The 19,323-nt window shown below is 45.4% G+C and overlaps 1 protein-coding gene across 2 annotated transcripts in view; it reads left to right on the top strand.

Moving 5' to 3' along the window:
• The window catches only part of ZFAND3 (zinc finger AN1-type containing 3), a 215,353-nt gene extending 197,639 nt beyond the window's left edge, over positions 1–17,714 (top strand). For both annotated transcript variants that reach the window (XM_077342130.1, XM_077342124.1), the window contains one exon: positions 17,327–17,714. In XM_077342130.1, coding sequence (XP_077198245.1) covers positions 17,327–17,481 — 155 coding nt within the window. In that variant the 3' untranslated portion in view covers positions 17,482–17,714. The remainder of the gene's footprint in view (positions 1–17,326) is intronic.
• Positions 17,715–19,323: the final 1,609 nt, after the last annotated feature.

Genomic DNA, 19,323 nt, shown 5'->3' with positions numbered 1-19,323 from the left:
AAGTGGTATGTTACGTGTACATAAATGTTCCATGCAGGGTTCTAAAGGTATGAATACCAACCCAGACAGATTCCATATTCAGTTACTGTAACAGATGAGTCCAGACTTAGGATAGTGATCAGTAGATAAGAGTTACTTCTAGTGGTCAGTTTTGTAACATATCACAAGAATATCAGAAAAGCCCTGCTGAATCAATAGTCCAGCTAGTCCTGCAACCTGTCTCATGCAGTGTCTAACCATTTACTGCATAGGACCATCAGTGCAGCTCTCATTCCCAGTTGCAGATCATTTATGAAAAATTACACAGCTTCAGCTCCAGTAGAAATTCTTTTGTGATACTTCCTTCCATTAGGAGAACTGTCCTAAAGGATGTAGTTCTTTAGAGTTGAGCTGAACATGAGATTTTACAAATATCTGTTCAAATCAAAAGGCTAGTCCTTTTAAAGATTTTTTTTCATGGATCTCTGCAAAACTTAAGTGATCTAAAATCACTTGGGAGCTGAAGGAGACTGTGGTTCACTCCCTACTGAAGAAACCATCACTGGATCCACAGGACAGCTACTGCCTGGCCCCTACTTAGTGGAATGAGCTCCTGGGGGAGATCTGAGCCCTGCTACAGTTCCACAGAGCTAGTAAGACAGAGCTCTTCCACCAAGTAACAGGCCACACTTTTAAAAACACTCTCATGTCTACATCTCAATCTGGTAACAGACTAATTCAAAGGGACGGCACTAGAAATACTAGCTGTAATTGATGCTTCAGTAGTTAAAGATGGTTTTAAGTGGCTTTAATGTGTATTATTTAATTATATTGTTTTATTGATGTTGCACACTGCCCTGGGCCAGCCTATGAGGAGGGTGGTTTATAAATGGAATGAATAAATAAATTGATTAGGGTTGCACATGAAATACATGTGAAAAATATTGCCCTCATTCTTGTTCTCATTTGCCTGTCATAAAATTAGGAATTTTTTTGTGATGGTACTAATTGGAACTGAGTGCTGGTTCCTGAGGCGGAAGATTGCTGGAAACTGGCATATCATTGTTCACATTCTTCCGAATCTGAAGTTTGGAGAGAGACACAGGGAAATATAACTCTATGGGTTCTCTTGAACATCTCAGCAGCTTTTGATACCATTGCTTAATGTAACTTGATGGATTGCCTTTTGGAGCTAGGAATGGGAAGCATTTTTATTTTTTTGCAGTGGTTTTAGTCCTTCCTGGAAGATAGGTTTCAGAAGGTGCCGTAGCGGGACAGCCGCAGCACCTTTGACCTATGGAGTCTCAAAAGGTTTCTTTTCTTTCTTTCTTTCTTTCTTTCTTTTTTTTTTTGCTTAAAATCAAGCCAACATATGGTAACCACCTAGGGCACATGACTTCAAAGGTGGTATGCCATTGCCTGACACTGTTTAGTAACTCTAGTATATCCAAATAATAACCAGGGCCAACTCTATTTAGCTTCTGAGACCTGACAAGATTCAAACTAGCCTGGGTTATCCAGGTCAGCGCTCCATTGTATATCCGCTGGATGAGGCAGTCATCTGGAGAAAGGGTTGTCATCAATTTGTGGATGATGTTAAGCTCTATTTCATGCTTACAGGAGACTGCAGGCAGGCTGTAGAAACTTTGAGTGGTACCTGGAGACATATTTTAGATAAATGAGAGGGAATTAATGAAGGTTGATCCTGACAAGATTTGGGTGCTACTGGCAAGCAGTGGGACTGACCTGGGTATATAAGTGTCATATTCTAGACTAGGGACAAAGCCCATTTTTAAAAATGGGCATGTGGAGGGTTGGGGAGAAGGCAGCGGGGGAGCGCAGGAAGGGGGACAGGCCCGGCAGGCTCCAGGCTGGGTCCGGAGCTTCCTGCACAGCAAAGGGACAGCCCCGCCGTGGCTGTGCCGCGCCGGGGCTGTTCCTTTGCCGCGCAGGAAGCCCGACGGACCTGGCAGGCTCCAGGTTGTCAATCCAGGGGGAAGGGGTCAATGGCTACCCCTCCGCATCCCGGACAGGGCTCACCTCAAGGGCCCTTACGGCTTTATTTCTATCACTGCCGCAGAGCAGTTTAAAGATAGTGTTGCACCACCCCTAAAGCAGCAGATTTGCAACATGGGGTTGGTGCTGGACTCAGGCCACTATTTGGATAAGTAGATAACATCTAGATTAAATTACTGTGATCCACTGTACCCAGGACTTCCTTTGAAGAGTGTCCAGAAGCTACAGTTGGTATTGAATGAGGCAGCAATAATGCTACAGTTGGTATTGAATGAGGCAGCAAGAATGTTGACTAGAGCAACTTATAGTAACCATATTACTCCTTTCTAGTTTCAGCTGTGCTTGCTCCCAATTTGCTTCTATACCCAATTTAGAATGTTGGTATTAAGCCTTTATGTCTTGGGACAACTCAGGACCGCCTACTTCCTTATGAACCAAGTTGGCTAGTACGATCCTGTTTGGGTGTCCCATCATCTGAGGCTAGTCAGTTAGAAACCCAGGAAAGACCCTTCTCAATGATGGCACCAAAATCATGCAATTCCCTCCCCAAGGAGATCTTTCTGTTATCTTCTGTTAGGTCAAGATTTTTCATTTAGTTTTGTTTTCCTTTGTTGACTCTAATGTGAATCCAACCATCCCTACGGAGTCTTTTTCTGTTTTACAAAAACTCCCTCCAACTGTGAGGGCGCTTTCTCCAACAGAAGGGAGTTAAAGGAAAACTCCTTAGGCTGGAGAAAAGCTTTACACTTTACCTAGTGGAATGTTACCATAGGAATCATTCCTCTTTCAAATTTGTTTTGGGATTGTGTGTATGTATGAAATATGTATTTTATGTATTTTTAAAAGTAAGTATTAATAGTTTTTCAGTTGTTTGCTGCCACTCTGTAGACCCTAATTGGGTGGAATAATGCAGTTAAAAGGTTAAATAAATAAAATTAATAAACATGAATACACCTAAATCTACCATAAGTGCTTTTTTCACATTTTATCAAGTGGGAAAACATCTTGCTGTATTGCAGAGGTAGAATCATGGAGCTGGAAGGGGCCATACAGACCATCTAGTAACTAGTGACTAGATGGTCTATATCAGTGGTCCCCAACCCGTGGGCCGTGGCCCGATACTGGGCCGCGGCTCCTTCTTCCCTCCCCCCCCCCGAAGCGAGACGCTTGCCAGGCCGCGAGCAAATGGGCCACCAAAGCGGCCGATTAGCTCGCAGCCCGGCAAGCTTCTTGTTTCAGGAGGGGGGGGAAGAGAAGCTTGCCGAGCCGCAAGCTAATCGGCCACTTTGGTGGCCCATTTGCTGGCGGCCCGGAGGGGCCGGGAGGGGGAGCCGCGGCCGCCAGCATGGCGGCAGCGCAAGCGCGTTTGCGCCCCTGCCGGGTGGAAACGCATGTGCACAGCAGTCCACGCATGCGCGTTTGCGCTGGGGCTGCTGCACGTGCGCGGGCTCCCGGGCCGCCCTCTCCCCCCACTCCGGAGCAGCGGTCCGCGGCAGCCGAAAGGTTGCGGACCGCTGGTCTATATGGCCCCTTCCAGCTCCATGATTGTACCTCTGCAATACGACAAGATGTTTTCCCACTTGATAAAATGTCTAGTCCCACTTGATAAAAGATTCTAGTCCAACCCCCTGCTCAATGCAAGATCAGCCTAAAGCATCCAGGATAAGTTTCTATCCAGCCACTGCTTAAAGAACACCAGTGAGGGGAAGCTCACTACCACCTTAGGCAGCTGATTCCATTGCTGACCTATCATGACTGTGAAAAAAAATATTGTTATCTAGCCAGTACCATTTTATATGGAGTTCAAAGCCATTATTGCCCCCTGCCTTCCTCCAAGTGACAACCTTTTAAATTCTTAAGGACTTTAAGGACTCCCCTCTCAACCTCCTCTTCTCCAGGCTGAACATTCCCAAGTCCCTCAGCCTTTCCTCCTAAGCCTTGCTCGTCAGGCCCTGATCATCCTCGTCGCTTTCCTCTTCACCCTCTCAGTTTTGTCCACATCCTTTTTTGAAGTGAGGCCTCCAGAACTGCACTCAGTACTTCAGGTACAGTCTGACCAATATGGTATACACCAGGAAGTACAAATGGCAAAACATAATCTGAATAGTCTGCAACAGGGTCTTATTATTCTTCAAGAGTTTACTTGACCAAGCATCACAATATCCATTAAGATTCTGCTTGTGATAGTCCATCCTTTCTGTCTTGAAAAAAACCATACTTTGATATCTGCAAATATACACACATGAATGCACATAAGCATACACATTCTGGAACATCAAGCATCCATAGGAATATCCTGTTCAACTTGTTGAGGAAGGGCAGAATGTTCCATGCTTCAAATGATAATGTTGCAATATTTTGTTAGGAGTTTTAAATAATTGTAATAATTTAAGTTTAATTTAGAGCCTCTTGTGGAGCAGAGTGGTAAGGCAGCAGAAATGCAATTTGAAAGCTCTGCCCATGAGGCTGGGAGTTCAATCCCAGCAGCCAGCTCAAGGTTGACTCAGCCTTCCATCCTTCCGAGGTCGGTAAAATGAGTACCCAGCTTGCTGGGTGGTAAACGGTAATAACTGGGGAAGGCACTGGCAAACCACCCCGCATTGAGTCTGCCATGAAAACGCTGGAGGGCGTCACCCCAAGGGTCAGATATGACTCGGTGCTTGCACAGGGGATACCTTTACCTTTACCTTAAGTTTAATTTAACTGAAGTATCTGATTATGTTTTATTGAATGTTTTTATATTATATTAACCACCCTGAGCCATTGGGAAGGGTGGTATAGAAATTGAATTAATAAAAATTATACTTTGACATGCAAGAGGGCAATTCTTCACTAAACATGGAAACCTTACTGTTTCAGAACACCTTCATACTCTCACACAACTTATACTCCAGTTTTCCCACTGTGCCTGTATAATGCACAGTGAAGAAATTAATTTTGGATAATGTTGAAATTATCAAGTGTTTTTTTGTATTGAAAAGATTGCATCCCTACTAAACAGAGCTTGATTCAGTTGGTTAATCTTTGAAGACAGTCCAACCTTTTATCAGAGCGATGCCTGTAAATATTATTCTCTGTAGATGGCAGTGAAAGAAGATAATTTGTTCAGTATATCCATTTATTCTTTTAGTATCCTTCTGCATGTAAGCATGAGATAGTGAAATGCTTTTTTCTTTGGTTGCCAAGTTCAAGCCCTGCCTAACCTTTCCAGGGTTCCAAGGCATAAACTCCTGCTTTGTATTGTAGGAATCAGAGAGCAATGAGTTTGCCATGTGAATCTCTTATGAGACCTGATTGCTTGCAGACTAGAGGCTCTGCAGACCTCAAGAATGAGCAAGAAGACTGAAGGAAATGTTGCAGTACATCATTCACTCTTTTCTCCTGCTGTGGTTTCTGTTCATTTATGCTTTCTCTGGTAGTTGCTAGTAGGGATGCTGTTGGGAATCTTTTTTTTTTTTTTTGGTATGTGTGTGTGTTTAATGCTTGCATACTTTTAATGTAAGCCTTCTGGCTAAATATAGTCAAAAATTCTTGAATACCTGTTGTCCAAGCTCTGCTGCATGAATATCACAAAGAAGAACTGAATTGCTGATTTGATCTAAGGCAGTTTGGTTTTTAATATGCGTAGCTAGCACAAACAAGTTAACAGTGCTCCTCTTGGAATGCAAAAGGGAATGTTATGACTTTTGACTAAATTTTATATTGGATCATTCGCCATGAGGTTCATTAAAAGTTTGAATAGAAAATGTATTTGTAATTATTCTCATGGGCAATGGGGTGAGAGAATATTGCCTTAAAATTCCACAATGAATATTTTGTGCAAAATCTAGGGAGTTACATTTTTATGGTCATTCCCAGGTTTTTCATGAAACATTCGCATTGATTTTCAGCTAGAAAGCAAAGTTTTCCATAAGTAATTTCTCCACCAGAAGCATTCCACGGGCAGAGTATTCATGGAAAGCTGCATGCTGGAATCAACCCAAGCTTTTCAAGGATGGTATTTGAAATGATACTGTAGTCCAAGTCCTTTATTTCCAGTTGTGGATTGACAAATTGGATTTGAAGTGTTGGCTTTGCAGATAAATTAGCATTGGGCAGCACAAAGGTTCCTTAAGATGGAACACAGCTTTATCAACATGGTGTTCTTTGTAAATGGGATAAAGCGGTCATTGCAGCTGATTTGTCTGAAAGGAAACTGTAACAGTGCCTAAAATTCTGTTAAAATGGACTTCAGTGTAATGAAAACTGTGTTTTGGATCTGAATTGGCCTTTACTGCATTTTAATATTGAAATTAAACATTAAACCCAGTAATTGTTTTGATTTTTAATTGGAAAGATTGAATCCCGGCTAAATGAAGCTTGCTTCAATTAATCTTTGAGGATAGTTCAACCTCTTATCAGAGCAACGTCTGTAAATATTATTTTCTGTAGTGGTTTGAAAAAATCCCTTTCTTGATATCGTTTAGGGAAGTTATAGATATATAAATACAAATATTTGGATCATAAAACAGATCTCAGACTTTTGTTGTTGTTGAAATTCATTCATCTGAGACAACCAGTTTGCAACACAGCCGATTCCTGTATGCCTGCTGAAATAAACCTCTGACCTCTCTGAAGTTGCTTGTTGTTGTTGTTGTTTGCTTATTGTTGTGCTGGTGAGCCTTGAGGTGAGATGGCTTGAACTCTGACTTCCTGTGACCCATCAGGAAGAATTCTCCAAGAGAGAGAAACAGTTTTGAAAATGGATACTAAAAACATTTTTGCTGGATATTTTAAACTAGAAAAAGTCAAAAATCAGACCCTGGGAGAGAGAGAAATTTGATGCCGATACTTTCTTAAAGAGCAACAAAATATTTGAGAGTATAAGTCTTCATGGGTTAAAGCTGACTTGGTCAGATCCAGAGAGAGATCTGAGTCCTGAAAACTTACTTAGTAAGATTTGTTGTTGATATTGTAAAGTGAACTCTCTTGTTCATCATCTTGAACAGAAAGCATCTGCAACTTCTTTCTTCCTTCCTTTAGTTTGCTGTCTTGTCAAGGTAGGCACCAGGTGATCCATTTCCAGGCCCAATTTAATTATTTCTCTGTGACTTAACAGCTAAATATATTCACCACCTGTAGCTGATATATTGTGCCACAGGCATGCTGAAATAAAATGTTAAGACCCCTTAATGCATTTATGTGTTACAATTCTGCCTTAGGCATTGGGTCAGCAAGCACACTGCCACCCAGGGATTTTTGCTTGTGAGATACAAAGATCTTTTTTTTTTAAGAATACCATTGTCTGTAACTGTATCCAGATAACAGACATGTTTTCACATGAGCTTTTTAGCCTTAGCAAAGGAGAATGTGAATCTTTAAGTTTCCTGTGCAGAAACAGCAATACCTACGGCCCCTTGCTATTCAGCCATTTAGTTAAAACTCCCAAGTGGGTAAGGCATTTGTATGCTACATACTACGTGGTTCAGGATTTGAATCATACTATTTTTCAGTGCTTATGTTAACATGGTCAGAATTTGCTTGAATTGCTTTGGAGAGGTACAAGAATTAACTGTCATGGCTACCAGAAAAAAGTTTTATTCTGTAAAAAAGGAAAGAATAAATGCTCAACTAAATTTTTGTGACTAGCTCTATGAAATAGTATTCTATTTGAGTTCCATTTTTCTTTGATCGTGGTGTAGATTGAACATTTATGCTAATAGTTCTTTGCTCAGGCACACTAAGGAGCCATGAGAGAATAACTAGTGTTTTGTGAGGAATAAAGCGATTGAAGACTGCCGTGGATCCAAAATATCCACAGAGGAATTTGTATCTATATGACCGATTATGCATGGGAGAAAAAGGCTGGGCTGGCACCTGCACAACAGTGGGGCAAATCCCCACTTATGCATGACATTACCACAAACCTGGCCCTCTCCCGGCCCTGGCCCATTTAGGGCCTCTAGTGCCCTGCATTAAGGGAACTGATTTTTTTCTGTGTTCCCTTTTTTAATGCAGATGCCAGGCCGGGACCATGCATATATTGCTGGGCCCCACCTACAGTATCCCAGCAGGGACATAAAATAACTTGTTCAGCCCCATGGTGCTTCATGGTGCCATAAAACTGAACAGGATGTTTTTTCACCCCTATTATGGTGGGATAACGTTGTGACTAAGGTGACCAGATTGTCCCATTTTTGGAGGGACATCTGGGGGTACCTGGCAAATTGTACTTACGTTGAAATTAAATATATATCTATTACAATACTATTTTTGTGTTCTATGCGTTCTATGAAATTTTTGTTGCTCCATATAGACCAAATCTTTAATCAAGAACCCCCCTGGTCAATGGTGTCTCGCGTTACCAATGTTAAAATCTGGTAACCTTAGTTGTGACGCTATTCCCACCTTCATGCTGTGGGTGGGGGAACCCACTGCTGCTGCCGTAGTGAGGCTCAGCGGACCCTTTCTGCCCTGAAGTTGTATGTGTGCATTTACAAATCTGGGGCAGGCTGTGTGCATTGGGGGATTTCTTTCCATTAGTATACAGGAAGTGGCAGGGTGTGCTACCCTGCCACAAGAAACCAGCAGCAGTCCAAGATTTACTGTTGTGCCATGGCCTACACTCCAATTCAGTTGACCACCAGTTAGAATAAGATCACTCTTTTTCATCTATGCATTGTGGGGGTGGAATTGAGTGTCACTCCCAGGACACAGATGGAGCAGAATGCCTTGACCCCAGCAATGGCTATAAGAATCAGTGCTCCTGACTGGTTCCATTCCAGTTAGGAGGCATATCAGATTAACACCTCATGCACCAACATGGGAATGTAGGGGGAGGGAGTCCTATGAAAGGCAGCGTAGGTAGGCTGGAGATTTTTTGGAATTACAACCGATCGTCGGAATACATAAATTGCTTAGTTATTATTTATTTATTTTAAACATTCCAATTCCCACGGAGGAAATTGTGGCTTTGGGTGATGTACCACATGACATTATACCCTATCAAGGTCTCTCCTCTCTCCACCCTCAAATCACTAGGTGTTCCTGAACTTGGAGGTAACAATTCTATATGAAGGCATGTAATTCTTACTATGGACATAGGGAGGGAATAGTGAAATATTTTTCCAATTTTAAATTGTATGAAAAATGCATTTTGGCTGTTAGAAATTCTGGAAAAATAGATTTATGCTAAAGTGTGAATGGTTGCTGTTTAACCATTTGCTGCTGTTTAACTAATATATTTTACATATCTGTAAACAGTCTTATAATTCATGCATCTGAGTATGTTTATGGTAAGCTAGATTTGCCTTTAACTGAGATACTTGATTTTCTGTGTGCCACATTGAAACACATTTCTGTGGATTGTTGTTGTTGTTGTTGTTGTTCAATTTATTTCCCGCCTCTCCCGGAAGGCTCGAGGCGGGTAACAGTAATGTCAACCCCATTAAAACCCCCCTTAAAACATTAATACCAACATAGCGGCAAAGAGAAAAAATACCCCATCCTTCCCCATACCAATATCAGAGATAATGGAAGAGTGCAATGTACACTTCCTAACTCCTGTGGGGGGGGTGATGTCCCAAGTTCGCTGACCCCAGCCTCAACCATAGAGCTCCGTCTTGCAGGCCCTGCGGAAAGCTGACAAATCCTGCAGCATAATACAGCATAATGGTTTTTAACAATTGCAATACCTTCGTTTTTGAAGGTTTTTAGGGATTTTTAGGCTAAACATTCACCTTTGTCAATTAGAATTTTAAATTAGTAAGAAAGTGTAAAATTTCACATGAGAGGTGAAAGTCACATCACCTAGAACAGAATTCAATATGGAAAAAGTTGTACCATTGTTAGGATTAGTTCCCAAGTGATGTGCCTGTAAAAAAGCAAATGTTTCATTAATTAAATCAGGGACATAACATGGGCTGCAGATTATAGCTGTTTACCTCTCTGAATTTAGGCCTCTGAAATAAAACTGATAACCACCAGCATAAGAATGAAGATGAAATTTAATTTCTGGTTTCCTGATCTTAGATGAAATTTTTGGCTCTGCTTCTAGTCCATAAAATCTAGAAATATTTCTCCTTCAAAGGCTGCCAATAGAGGCATTATTGCACATTCACAGGAATAAGTGTTTAATATTGTTTGTTTGTGTAAGATTTGGGAAACCAATCCATTTCTATCCTAAGCCTATCCTTGTGGTGATCTTCTTTATACTTTTAACAGTAAATGAATCAGTGACTTACTAGTATCTCACTTATGATTCATACTTGCCAACAAGATGAATTCATATTAATCATTATACTTATACAATTAGTTCAGCAAATGTTTTTAGAAAGCCCCCCCCTGAAACTTTCTTAATTTCAGAGATGCTATCATATTTTTTTTGTTTTTAATGTAAACATGAAACAAGTTATGTTCTTATATACTCATTCTAACCAAAATATAAATAGTAACATAAATGAACTAAGAAGGCAAGAATTAGGGTACTGATTGCTTAATTAGGGAGATTCTAGACTTCAGAGCATTAGAAGCTTAAAAATATTCATTAGAGAAGCATTTAACAGAAATGAATCATATACTGCACTGCATTTCTGCTTCTATGGTAATCAAAGTATAGTTCTATCCCTAGCAGTACCCCCAATCTCATTGACAACTCAGAACAGTATACTAGTAGACAGGTAGGCTAGGTCACCCACTTTCCAATCAGGAGCAGGTACCCTCTTTTTGTCAGCTTGAGCTTTATAGGCATGTTTGGCTTCTTTGAGGCTAGCAACGATCTCTGGCCAGCCCATACTGATGGATGCTGCCCATTTGTTTATGTCAGGAACCTCCGCGGAGCTAAGTCCCCAGGTGGGGGCTGACATTAAATCAGTTCCGTACACCACCTTGAAAGGCGATACCCCAGTTGAGGAGTGGACTCCATTGTTATAGGCGAACTCAGCAAGTGGCAGCAAGGAAACCCAGTCATCCTGCTGGTGATTGATGAAACAGCGTAAATACTGTTCCAGGATTTGGTTTACTCTTTCGGTCTGGCCATTTGACTCCGGGTGATAGCCTGAGGTGAGGGCTTGCTCCACACCTAATAGTTTAAGAAGCTCCCTCCAGAACTTGGAAACGAACTGGGGGCCCCGATCCGTCAAAACACGTGTCGGGATCCCGTGCAGACGTACCACGTGTTTAATAAATAGAGAGGCCAGTTTTGGTGCTGAGGGCACGCCCGTACAGGGGATGAAATGAGCCTGTTTGGAAAAAGCATCCACTACAACCCATATGACAGTGTTCCCTTGGCTGGGGGGAAGGTCTGTAATAAAGTCCATAGTCACATCAGTCCATGGACGTGAGGGGGTGGGCTGTGGTTGCAAAAGTCCCTTCTTCTTCCCCCCAATTGGTTTCGAGGCAATACAAATGGGGCACCCCTGCACATATTTCTCCACATCTTTACGTAAGGATGGCCACCAATACTGTCTCCTGACCAGGTGCAGAGTTTTCACAAAACCAAAATGTCCAGCGGTTTTTGCATCGTGGCAAAGTTTCAAAACTTTTCCCCGGGCCACGGCAGGCACAAAGAGTCGTTCGCCTTTGAAAAAGAGCCCCCCCTTCTCAGACAGATCAGGGCGGAGGGAGCAAAACTCTGGGTCAGTTGACAACTCCTTTTGGACCCAGCCCCCTGGGATGGGCGTATCAGTCTTTGTGTGGCTGCGCGTCACAGCGGCCATCCCCAGTTGGGCGGGGGTAAAGACGGTATCTACCAATGGGTCCCGTTTGCTATTGTACTGAGGCAGGCGCGATAGTGCATCCGCCAAAAAATTCAGTTTGCCAGGAAGATGCTTTAGGGAGAAGTTGAAACGAGCAAAAAACTCCGCCCATCTCATTTGCTTGGCCGAAAGCGAGCGGGGCTGCTTGAGTGCCTGAAGGTTTTTATGATCTGTCCAGACGACAAACGGGATCGCTGACCCCTCCAGCCAATGCCGCCAAGTGGAAAGGGCCAATTTCACTGCAGCCGCCTCTTTTTCCCAAATTGCCCAATTTCTTTCCGCAGCTGAAAATTTTTTTGATAAATAGGCCAGGGGGTGCAATGTCCCGTCCCCCCCCTCTTGGAGGATCACGGCCCCCATTGCTACGTCCGAAGAATCTACTTGTACTGTAAATTGCTTAGAGGGGTCGGCATGGGCCAACACAGGTTCAGACGTAAATAACAGTTTTAGCTTGTCAAATGCCTCCTGACAGGAGGGAGTCCAAGGGAGAGGCGCCCCAGGTCGGCTAGCTGTCTTCCCCCCTTTGGTTTTTAACAAGTCAGTGAGGGGCAGCGCAACCTTGGCAAAGTTGGGAATGAAGGTCCTGTAAAAATTGGCGAATCCTAGGAAACTTTGTAATTGCCTCCTAGTGCGGGGAGGTTCCCACACCAGCAAATCACGCACTTTGCCAGGGTCCATCTCGATCCCCGCCTGGGAGACCCGGAACCCCAAAAACTCCACTGCATCGCGGTGGAACTCACATTTTGACAGTTTAGCAAACAAGTGGTGCTTCCGCAAGCGGCGGAGCACTTCGCGGACCAGCTTAGCATGACTCTCAAGAATATCATCAATGTAAACCAGCACCCCTTGGTACAATGAATCATGCATAATTTCATTAATCATATTCATGAACACGCCCGGAGCGCCGGCGAGGCCGAACGGCATTACGGTGTATTCAAACTGCCCCAGGGGCGTATTAAAAGCCGTTAAATATTCATGCCCCTTCTTGATTCGAACTCGGTAATAGGCTTCCCTTAAGTCCAGTTTCGTGAACACGCGCGCCTTCCCCAAGTGGCCCAATAAGTCTTTTATCAGGGGAAGCGGGTAGGCGTTGCAGGTGGAGACCGCGTTCAACCCGCGGTAGTCGGTACACAACCGCAGCGAACCGTCCTTCTTTTTTACGAAAAGGACCGGGGCTGCCAAGGAAGATGTGGCTGGTCTAATAAAACCCCTTGCTAGGTTTTTATCCAGAAATTCTCTAAGCTCTGCCATCTCCCGCGGGCTCATGGAATAAAGTTTGGCTTTGGGGAGAGGCTCTCCTTTCTTTAATTCGATGGCACAGTCAGTTTTGCGGTGGGGGGGGAGCTGGTTGCACTCCACCTCCGCGAACACATCACCAAAGTCCCGATATTCAGGAGGGAGCGCGTCCACCCCTACTCCCAAAGCAGCCACCACCCCGGATCCCGTAGGACCCTGCTGCCGCGTGTGCTGCTCGCAGGCGGCGGAGGTAAATTCCACAGTCCCTTCCTTCCACTTCACAAGGGGATCGTGTTCCCTCAGCCAATCCAACCCCAACACGCAAGGGAAGGCAGAGTGAGGGGCCACCAAAGGTTGGATTTGCTCCCAATGTTTTTCTATGTCCAAGTCCATGGGGCGAGTTTTTGCCGTAGCTTCCCCTCCGGGAGCGCATTTCCCATCTAACTGGGTGATTGGCAAGGGTTCCTTCAGTGCCACCTTCCCCACCCCCAAAGTCTCGGCCAGTGCCGGGCTCACTAGGGATTGGGTGCACCCCGAGTCCACGATACAGCGGATTCCCACCGTCTTTCCCGACCTGGGGTTAGAAAGGTTGGCCGGTAGGAGTAGCAAGGGGGAATCACTCACCACGCGTTTGCCCCTGTTGGCGGCCTGCTGGCGGGGCGCCTTTACAGCAGACCGTCCTCGTTTCCCGACTGCTCCTCAGCTTGATCCTCGTCCTCCAGCCCGCTTCCCTCCTCCGAGTCGTCCACCGCCGGTACGGCAGCCACTGGTACCAGGAGGGATTTGGCGCTTTTCTTCGTGGTGGTTTTCTTGGCAGGCGGGGCTTTCGATGGGGCGCCGCTCGCAGCTTTCGGGGTTGATGCCGCTTTCGTTGGGCAGTGTGCGAGGAAGTGCCCGGCTTGGCCACATCCCAAGCACAGCCCTTTCTCCATGCGCCGAGTACGCTCCGCCGGTTCCAATTTGGTTCGGGGCTTGGTCTTCACCGGGGTGGAAGTCTTCGCCATGGTTTTCCCAGCCAGTGCTTGCACCATTGAGGCCCGCTCCAAGCGGTTTTCCATTTCTCCGGCCAGCTGGACCCACCCTTCGACAGTGAGTGGGTCTTCCAGGAGGAGGCACTTGTCAGCCAGAGTGGGATTGAGGCCCCCCACAAACGCCAGAACACGTTGGGGCTCCGTCCAGTCCGGCACAGAGGAAGCCAACTCCTTAAATTCCCTGGCGTACTCAACCACTGACAATTTTCCTTGCCGGTGAGCACGGAGTTTCTTCTCCGCGGTCTCCCGTTCAAACGGTTCCACGTACATCTGGCGCAGGGCCCTCATGAAATGGTTGTAGTCGCGGGTAGCTTGGGGGTGGTAACGGTACAAATCCACGAACCATTTGGCGGCTTTGCCCTCCAGGGCTTGCCCCACGAAACGCACTCGTTCGGCGTCGTCTTGGAAAGTGAACCCCATGTCCATCATGTAGGCTTGGAGGTGCACCAGGAACGTGGGGAAGTCGGAGGGGTCCCCAGAAAACTTTGCCTTGAACTTATAGGTGTTCCGCATTTCTACTCCACGGAGGTGGGCAGGTAGGCGCCCTGGGCCCCAGTCCGCCGGTGCTGGGGCCGGGGCCGGGGGTCTTGCACCCCGGCCAATGCCTCGCCCTCTCCCAGCCGCCGCTCTCGCTCGTTCCGCTGCCTGCGCCGCTGCTGCCGCCCGCGCGGCCGCTCGCGCTGCCTCACGCGCCGCCGCTGCTGCCGCCGCCTCGGCTCCCGCGACGTCCGCCGCTGCCCGTGCCGCTGCCGCCGCTGCTGCGTCCTCGCCTCCGTCCGCGCCGTCTCCACCAGCACCGTCGCCGCCGGCGCCGCCTTCGTCCTCTCGTTCCTCACCTTCGTCTTCTCTCTCCCTCTGCGCTCTTGCGCGTGCTTCCGCCTCTGCTTTGATTTCTAGCTGAGCCCGGGCTCTGGCCAGCGCCTCAGCCGCCTCCGTCGTTGCTTGCGCGGCCGCCATGCCGTGTTCCTGCAGTGCAAACCCACCGCTCTCTCTCCGCGCACTGGTATCGTGTGCAGCCCCACCGAGCACGTCCTTAAGCAGGCGTTGTGTTCGGCGTCTCTCCTCCGGATCCAGCCGACCCGAGAGGTCCTGCAGCCAGTTAGTCACCCTGTCCAGCTTGTACTGCAAGTCCTGTGTCTCACCCACAGGCTCCAGCGCGTAGCTAGGCAGTCCCAGGTGCTCCGGCCACCGTTCATCCCCAGTAGGGCGGTCGTATTTTGACAATCGCCTGCGCTGGGTGATGTGACGTTCCAAAAATTCCTCGGGCCCCGGGGTTGCCCCCGAGACAGCCCGCATCATGGCCGAGCTGGGCGGCCCCGCACCAGCACCTTCGGCCTGGGAGAGGTCCCAATCCAGGCCCTCTCCCGGTTCAGAAAAAGTATGTCCCTCGCCCTGCATTTTGCAGGTGAAAGGAGTTGTGAGATTTGACTTGATGTCAAGCGCACAGGAAACTCACAACAAAACTTATTTAAAAGAAAAATAGTTTTATTGATTAGCACTACACGCAATGGACTGAAAAGTCAAATCTGACTAGAAGCCAGATTTGCCTCAGCTTATCAATACATTTCTCCCGCCCAAAACTTGACAGTTCCCAAGGGGGGGAGGTGAGTGAGAAAAGACATATGTGAAAGCAAAACAGGATTCCAAACTCCCATCCTTGAAAGAGGTGACAAACAACCCTTTCCGCCCATAACAAGATAAGGTTAACATAACATCACTATTCTATTTTATTGCTTACAAACTACAAGGCCGGGACTAGCAGGCGCCGGGCCCCATCTAGTAATATAACTGACATGGAGGAACTCAGGCTAATTTATGACAGAGATTCTACAATCCTGACAGGCAGGGTTAAGATTTCTTGAGACTTGAGACTTGATTATAGATTTCTTGAGACTTGATTATAATTCTTACAAGCTAATGTATGCATAAATAGCCAGCATGGTCTAGCAGAAACATTGTATCTCTACATGTAAGATGAACTTGTAACATACTGTCTCTTATCTCTTCCCTACTTGTCCCATATAACTTTTTTTCCCTTTTAAATTATATAAATAGAAGATAGACTATACTATGACAGTGAGCTTTCCTAGACAGATTCCTCTGAACCCTGATGACATGTACTTATTTTTCTCTCCCCTCACCCTTGCACTCTGGAATATATAAAAGAATACTACTAAATGTTATGTATAAAAAATACTAATACTTTCTTTAGTTGTATAAGTTTTTAGGATGGATTTGGCAGTCTGTATCCCAGTTTAAATTCTTAGATATGGATGATTCTGGAGGACATTTCTTCTCTTAGTCTTGGTTTCTGACAGCAAGTGATTAACAGCAACTATTCACTTGTTCAACATTCATGTGTCACAGAACTTTTATTGGATGAAAGGAAACAAAGGAAAAGATAAAGACCTTTCTCTACCTAAGAGTGTCATTCTGAGTAGACAGTACCAAGTTAGATTGACTAAGTCAGCCTTTCTCAACCTTTTTGCCATTGAGAAACCCCTGAAACATTCTTCAGGCTTTGAGAACCACCGGGAGTGATGTCAGCATGCCACACTTTCCTGCCACGCTCTCAGAAGTGACATCACCTAAATACTCCCACAGGATGTGACATCACTAGGCCACTCCCAAAGCATAGGAAGTGACAGCACATACATGTTTAGATAATTTGTGAACAGAAGCATACCTGCACTCTGGGCCGGCTACCAGTTTGCTCTTCTTCACCAAAGGGAGGCTGCAGTGGGAGCACAGACCTATGCCACACCATCACTTCCATCCCCTCAACACCAGAAACAGGACTGCAGCAGGCCTGTGCTGCTCCATCACCTTCACACACACCCCAATGCCAGAAACAGAACCAGAGTAGGCCTATGCCACTCTGTTGCTCCCCCCCCCCCAGTTAAAATGAGAGTGTTTACCTCTCTGAACTCCTGTTGCTACCATATGCAGCAAGGATTTGTATGGAACCGGCCCCTCCCCTTCCCACCCCCTCCAGGCCCATCATTGAAGGGTGGGCAGGTCAACATATGGTCATATCACCCAATAATTTTTTTTAATAAAATATATACAAATTAACTACCATACAATCAGTGGGATACCAGGGTTTCACAAAACGCTGGATGAGAAAGCCTGGACTAAGTGGTTTCCCTCTGCATTAGGCAGTTTCATATGTATTTATTGGAAGGGGGAAATTCCAAAAGTATTTTTAGAGATTCAGTGGACAGTTCAGTAATCCCAGCTGAATGCTAATGCAGCACTTGTTCTCTTTCCAGACAGTTTCTAATATTGTGGGTTTCTTTGTCTTCTCCACACCCCTTTCTGTCTTTCCAGGTTATGTGTTCTGTATGTTGCATCGCCTGCCTGAACAACACGATTGCACGTTTGATCACATGGGACGGGGGCGTGAAGAAGCCATTATGAAAATGGTGAAACTGGACCGGAAAGTGGGGCGATCATGCCAGCGCATTGGCGAGGGATGCTCCTGAGTGCAAGACTCTACAACCAAATGCCGTTTTCTTAGTTCACTAATGTTAGCCTTATTTAGGACAAAGTCAGCCAGACACCTTGTACTGGGCAAGTTTCAGACTACAGCCAATCAATTTCCTTTCTTTAGTCAACCATCCTGGTACTGTAGTTTAGGGGTTAATGGTGATTGACATTGATTTCTGGCTGGTTGTTAAGGTGCCTGCTAGCCACCGTATTAAAAAAAATGAAGAAATATTTTTGAGCATGGCTAGTGGATTTTAACAAAAAAAATCTAAAGGCTTCTATTATGACAGGAGTCAAGCTCATTAAAAGCCTTATGCTGGTAAGCTTCCAGCAGCTGAGTAGAAAGTGATGTAAAAGACTGCTATGTGCACAGCTCTCTGGAAAGAAACTACACTTAATATCCCAGTTTTCCTATCCTCATTTCTAGCTAACCTTGAAGGGGTGAAATGCTGCTGAGACTAGGCAGTGTAGCTGCTGAACCTTGAAGAGCTAAACAGTTACTTATGGGGTTCTGCGCATGCGGTAGAAGGAAGAGGTCGCCTTTTTCCCCGCTCCGACAACAGAAGAGATTATAACCCAACAAATTAACAAAACAGCTTTTTGGGAAATAAATTTGTTATCTTTGGAAGCCTCATCTGGACGGCTGCCAAGGAAAACTTCAGAATCTGTAAGTGAAGACTAAAAAGCCTGCTAATTAGCTTCTCTTGCTCTCAAGGCTGCTGGTAACAAGCGTGGAAATGGCCACACCTGCACAATTCAATCCACCGAAAAACCTAAAGGAAGTGGGAGAAATGCTGTTTAAAATGGAACAGAATATAAGAGGGGACCTTAGTAACCTGCAGGCTGAAGTGAATTCTGTCGGTGCAGAGATGGCAGAGGCAAAAAAGGTGGCGGCGGAAGCAAAGAGGAAAGCAGATAACAATGACCGAAGGATAAATCAACTTACTGCCCAGATGGGGCGACTGAGTGATAGAACAAGAAGATCAAACTTGAGATTTACGGGCTTCTCAGAAGATATCCCACGGCAAGAGGTGGAGAAAGAGCTGTTAAAATGGCTGCAAAACCGAGGTTTGGAACTGCAGGAGAACGATATAGAAAGAGCCTACCGGGTGAGAGAAAGGAGAGCTTCTGGGACTCCAAGGGAAATTATAGTGAAGTTTGCACGGGAGAAGCAAGCAGCATCAATTTTCAAGGAACTTAAAAAGAAAAAGGAGCCTCAGTATAAAGACCGGAAAGTGATTGTACGTCAAGATTTCTCTCCAGAGACACTCCAGGAAAGGAAGAGGCTACAGCCATGGACTCAAAAACTTTTGGAAAAAGGCATTCTCTTTTCCTGGGGATATCCGGCTACTCTGATAGTGTTCAGGGACGGACAAAGATACATGGCAAGAAACAAGAAGGAAGCGTCAAAAATGCTAGCTGATTTGGGGGTTCAGCCCCCTGACGAAGAAGAAGAGGAAGAAGAGGAGGGAATGATAGAAGAAGAGAGCAGCAGCTCTCCCATTTCAGGAGGGAGGGGTAAAAAACGTAGAGTGCAAACTAGTCCAAAGCTGTAATACTAATTTTGGGGGCGAAAGTGTTGGGTTTCAATAGTAAAAATAAATAAAAATAGATAAGTAGGGATGGGGGAGAGGGAAAGGACCAGTGGAACCTAGAAGAGTGGAAAGGGAACAGGAAGGTTCTTTCTGTGTGTTCGAACTCTTTGCACAGGGTGGGGATTACTGCTGTTACTTTGTTCAACTATAAAAGGCACAGTTCGGGTCATGGTCAAACTTTTGTCTCTGAATGTGAACGGTCTGACCTCAAACGTGAAAAGATATAGACTCATAGCTCTGGCT

The sequence above is a fragment of the Paroedura picta genome, chromosome 1 (genome assembly GCF_049243985.1).
Source record: "Paroedura picta isolate Pp20150507F chromosome 1, Ppicta_v3.0, whole genome shotgun sequence".
Taxonomy (NCBI): Eukaryota; Metazoa; Chordata; class Lepidosauria; order Squamata; family Gekkonidae; genus Paroedura; species Paroedura picta.
Note: the sequence above shows the minus strand (reverse complement) of the source record. Positions and strands in the feature narration are given on the sequence as shown.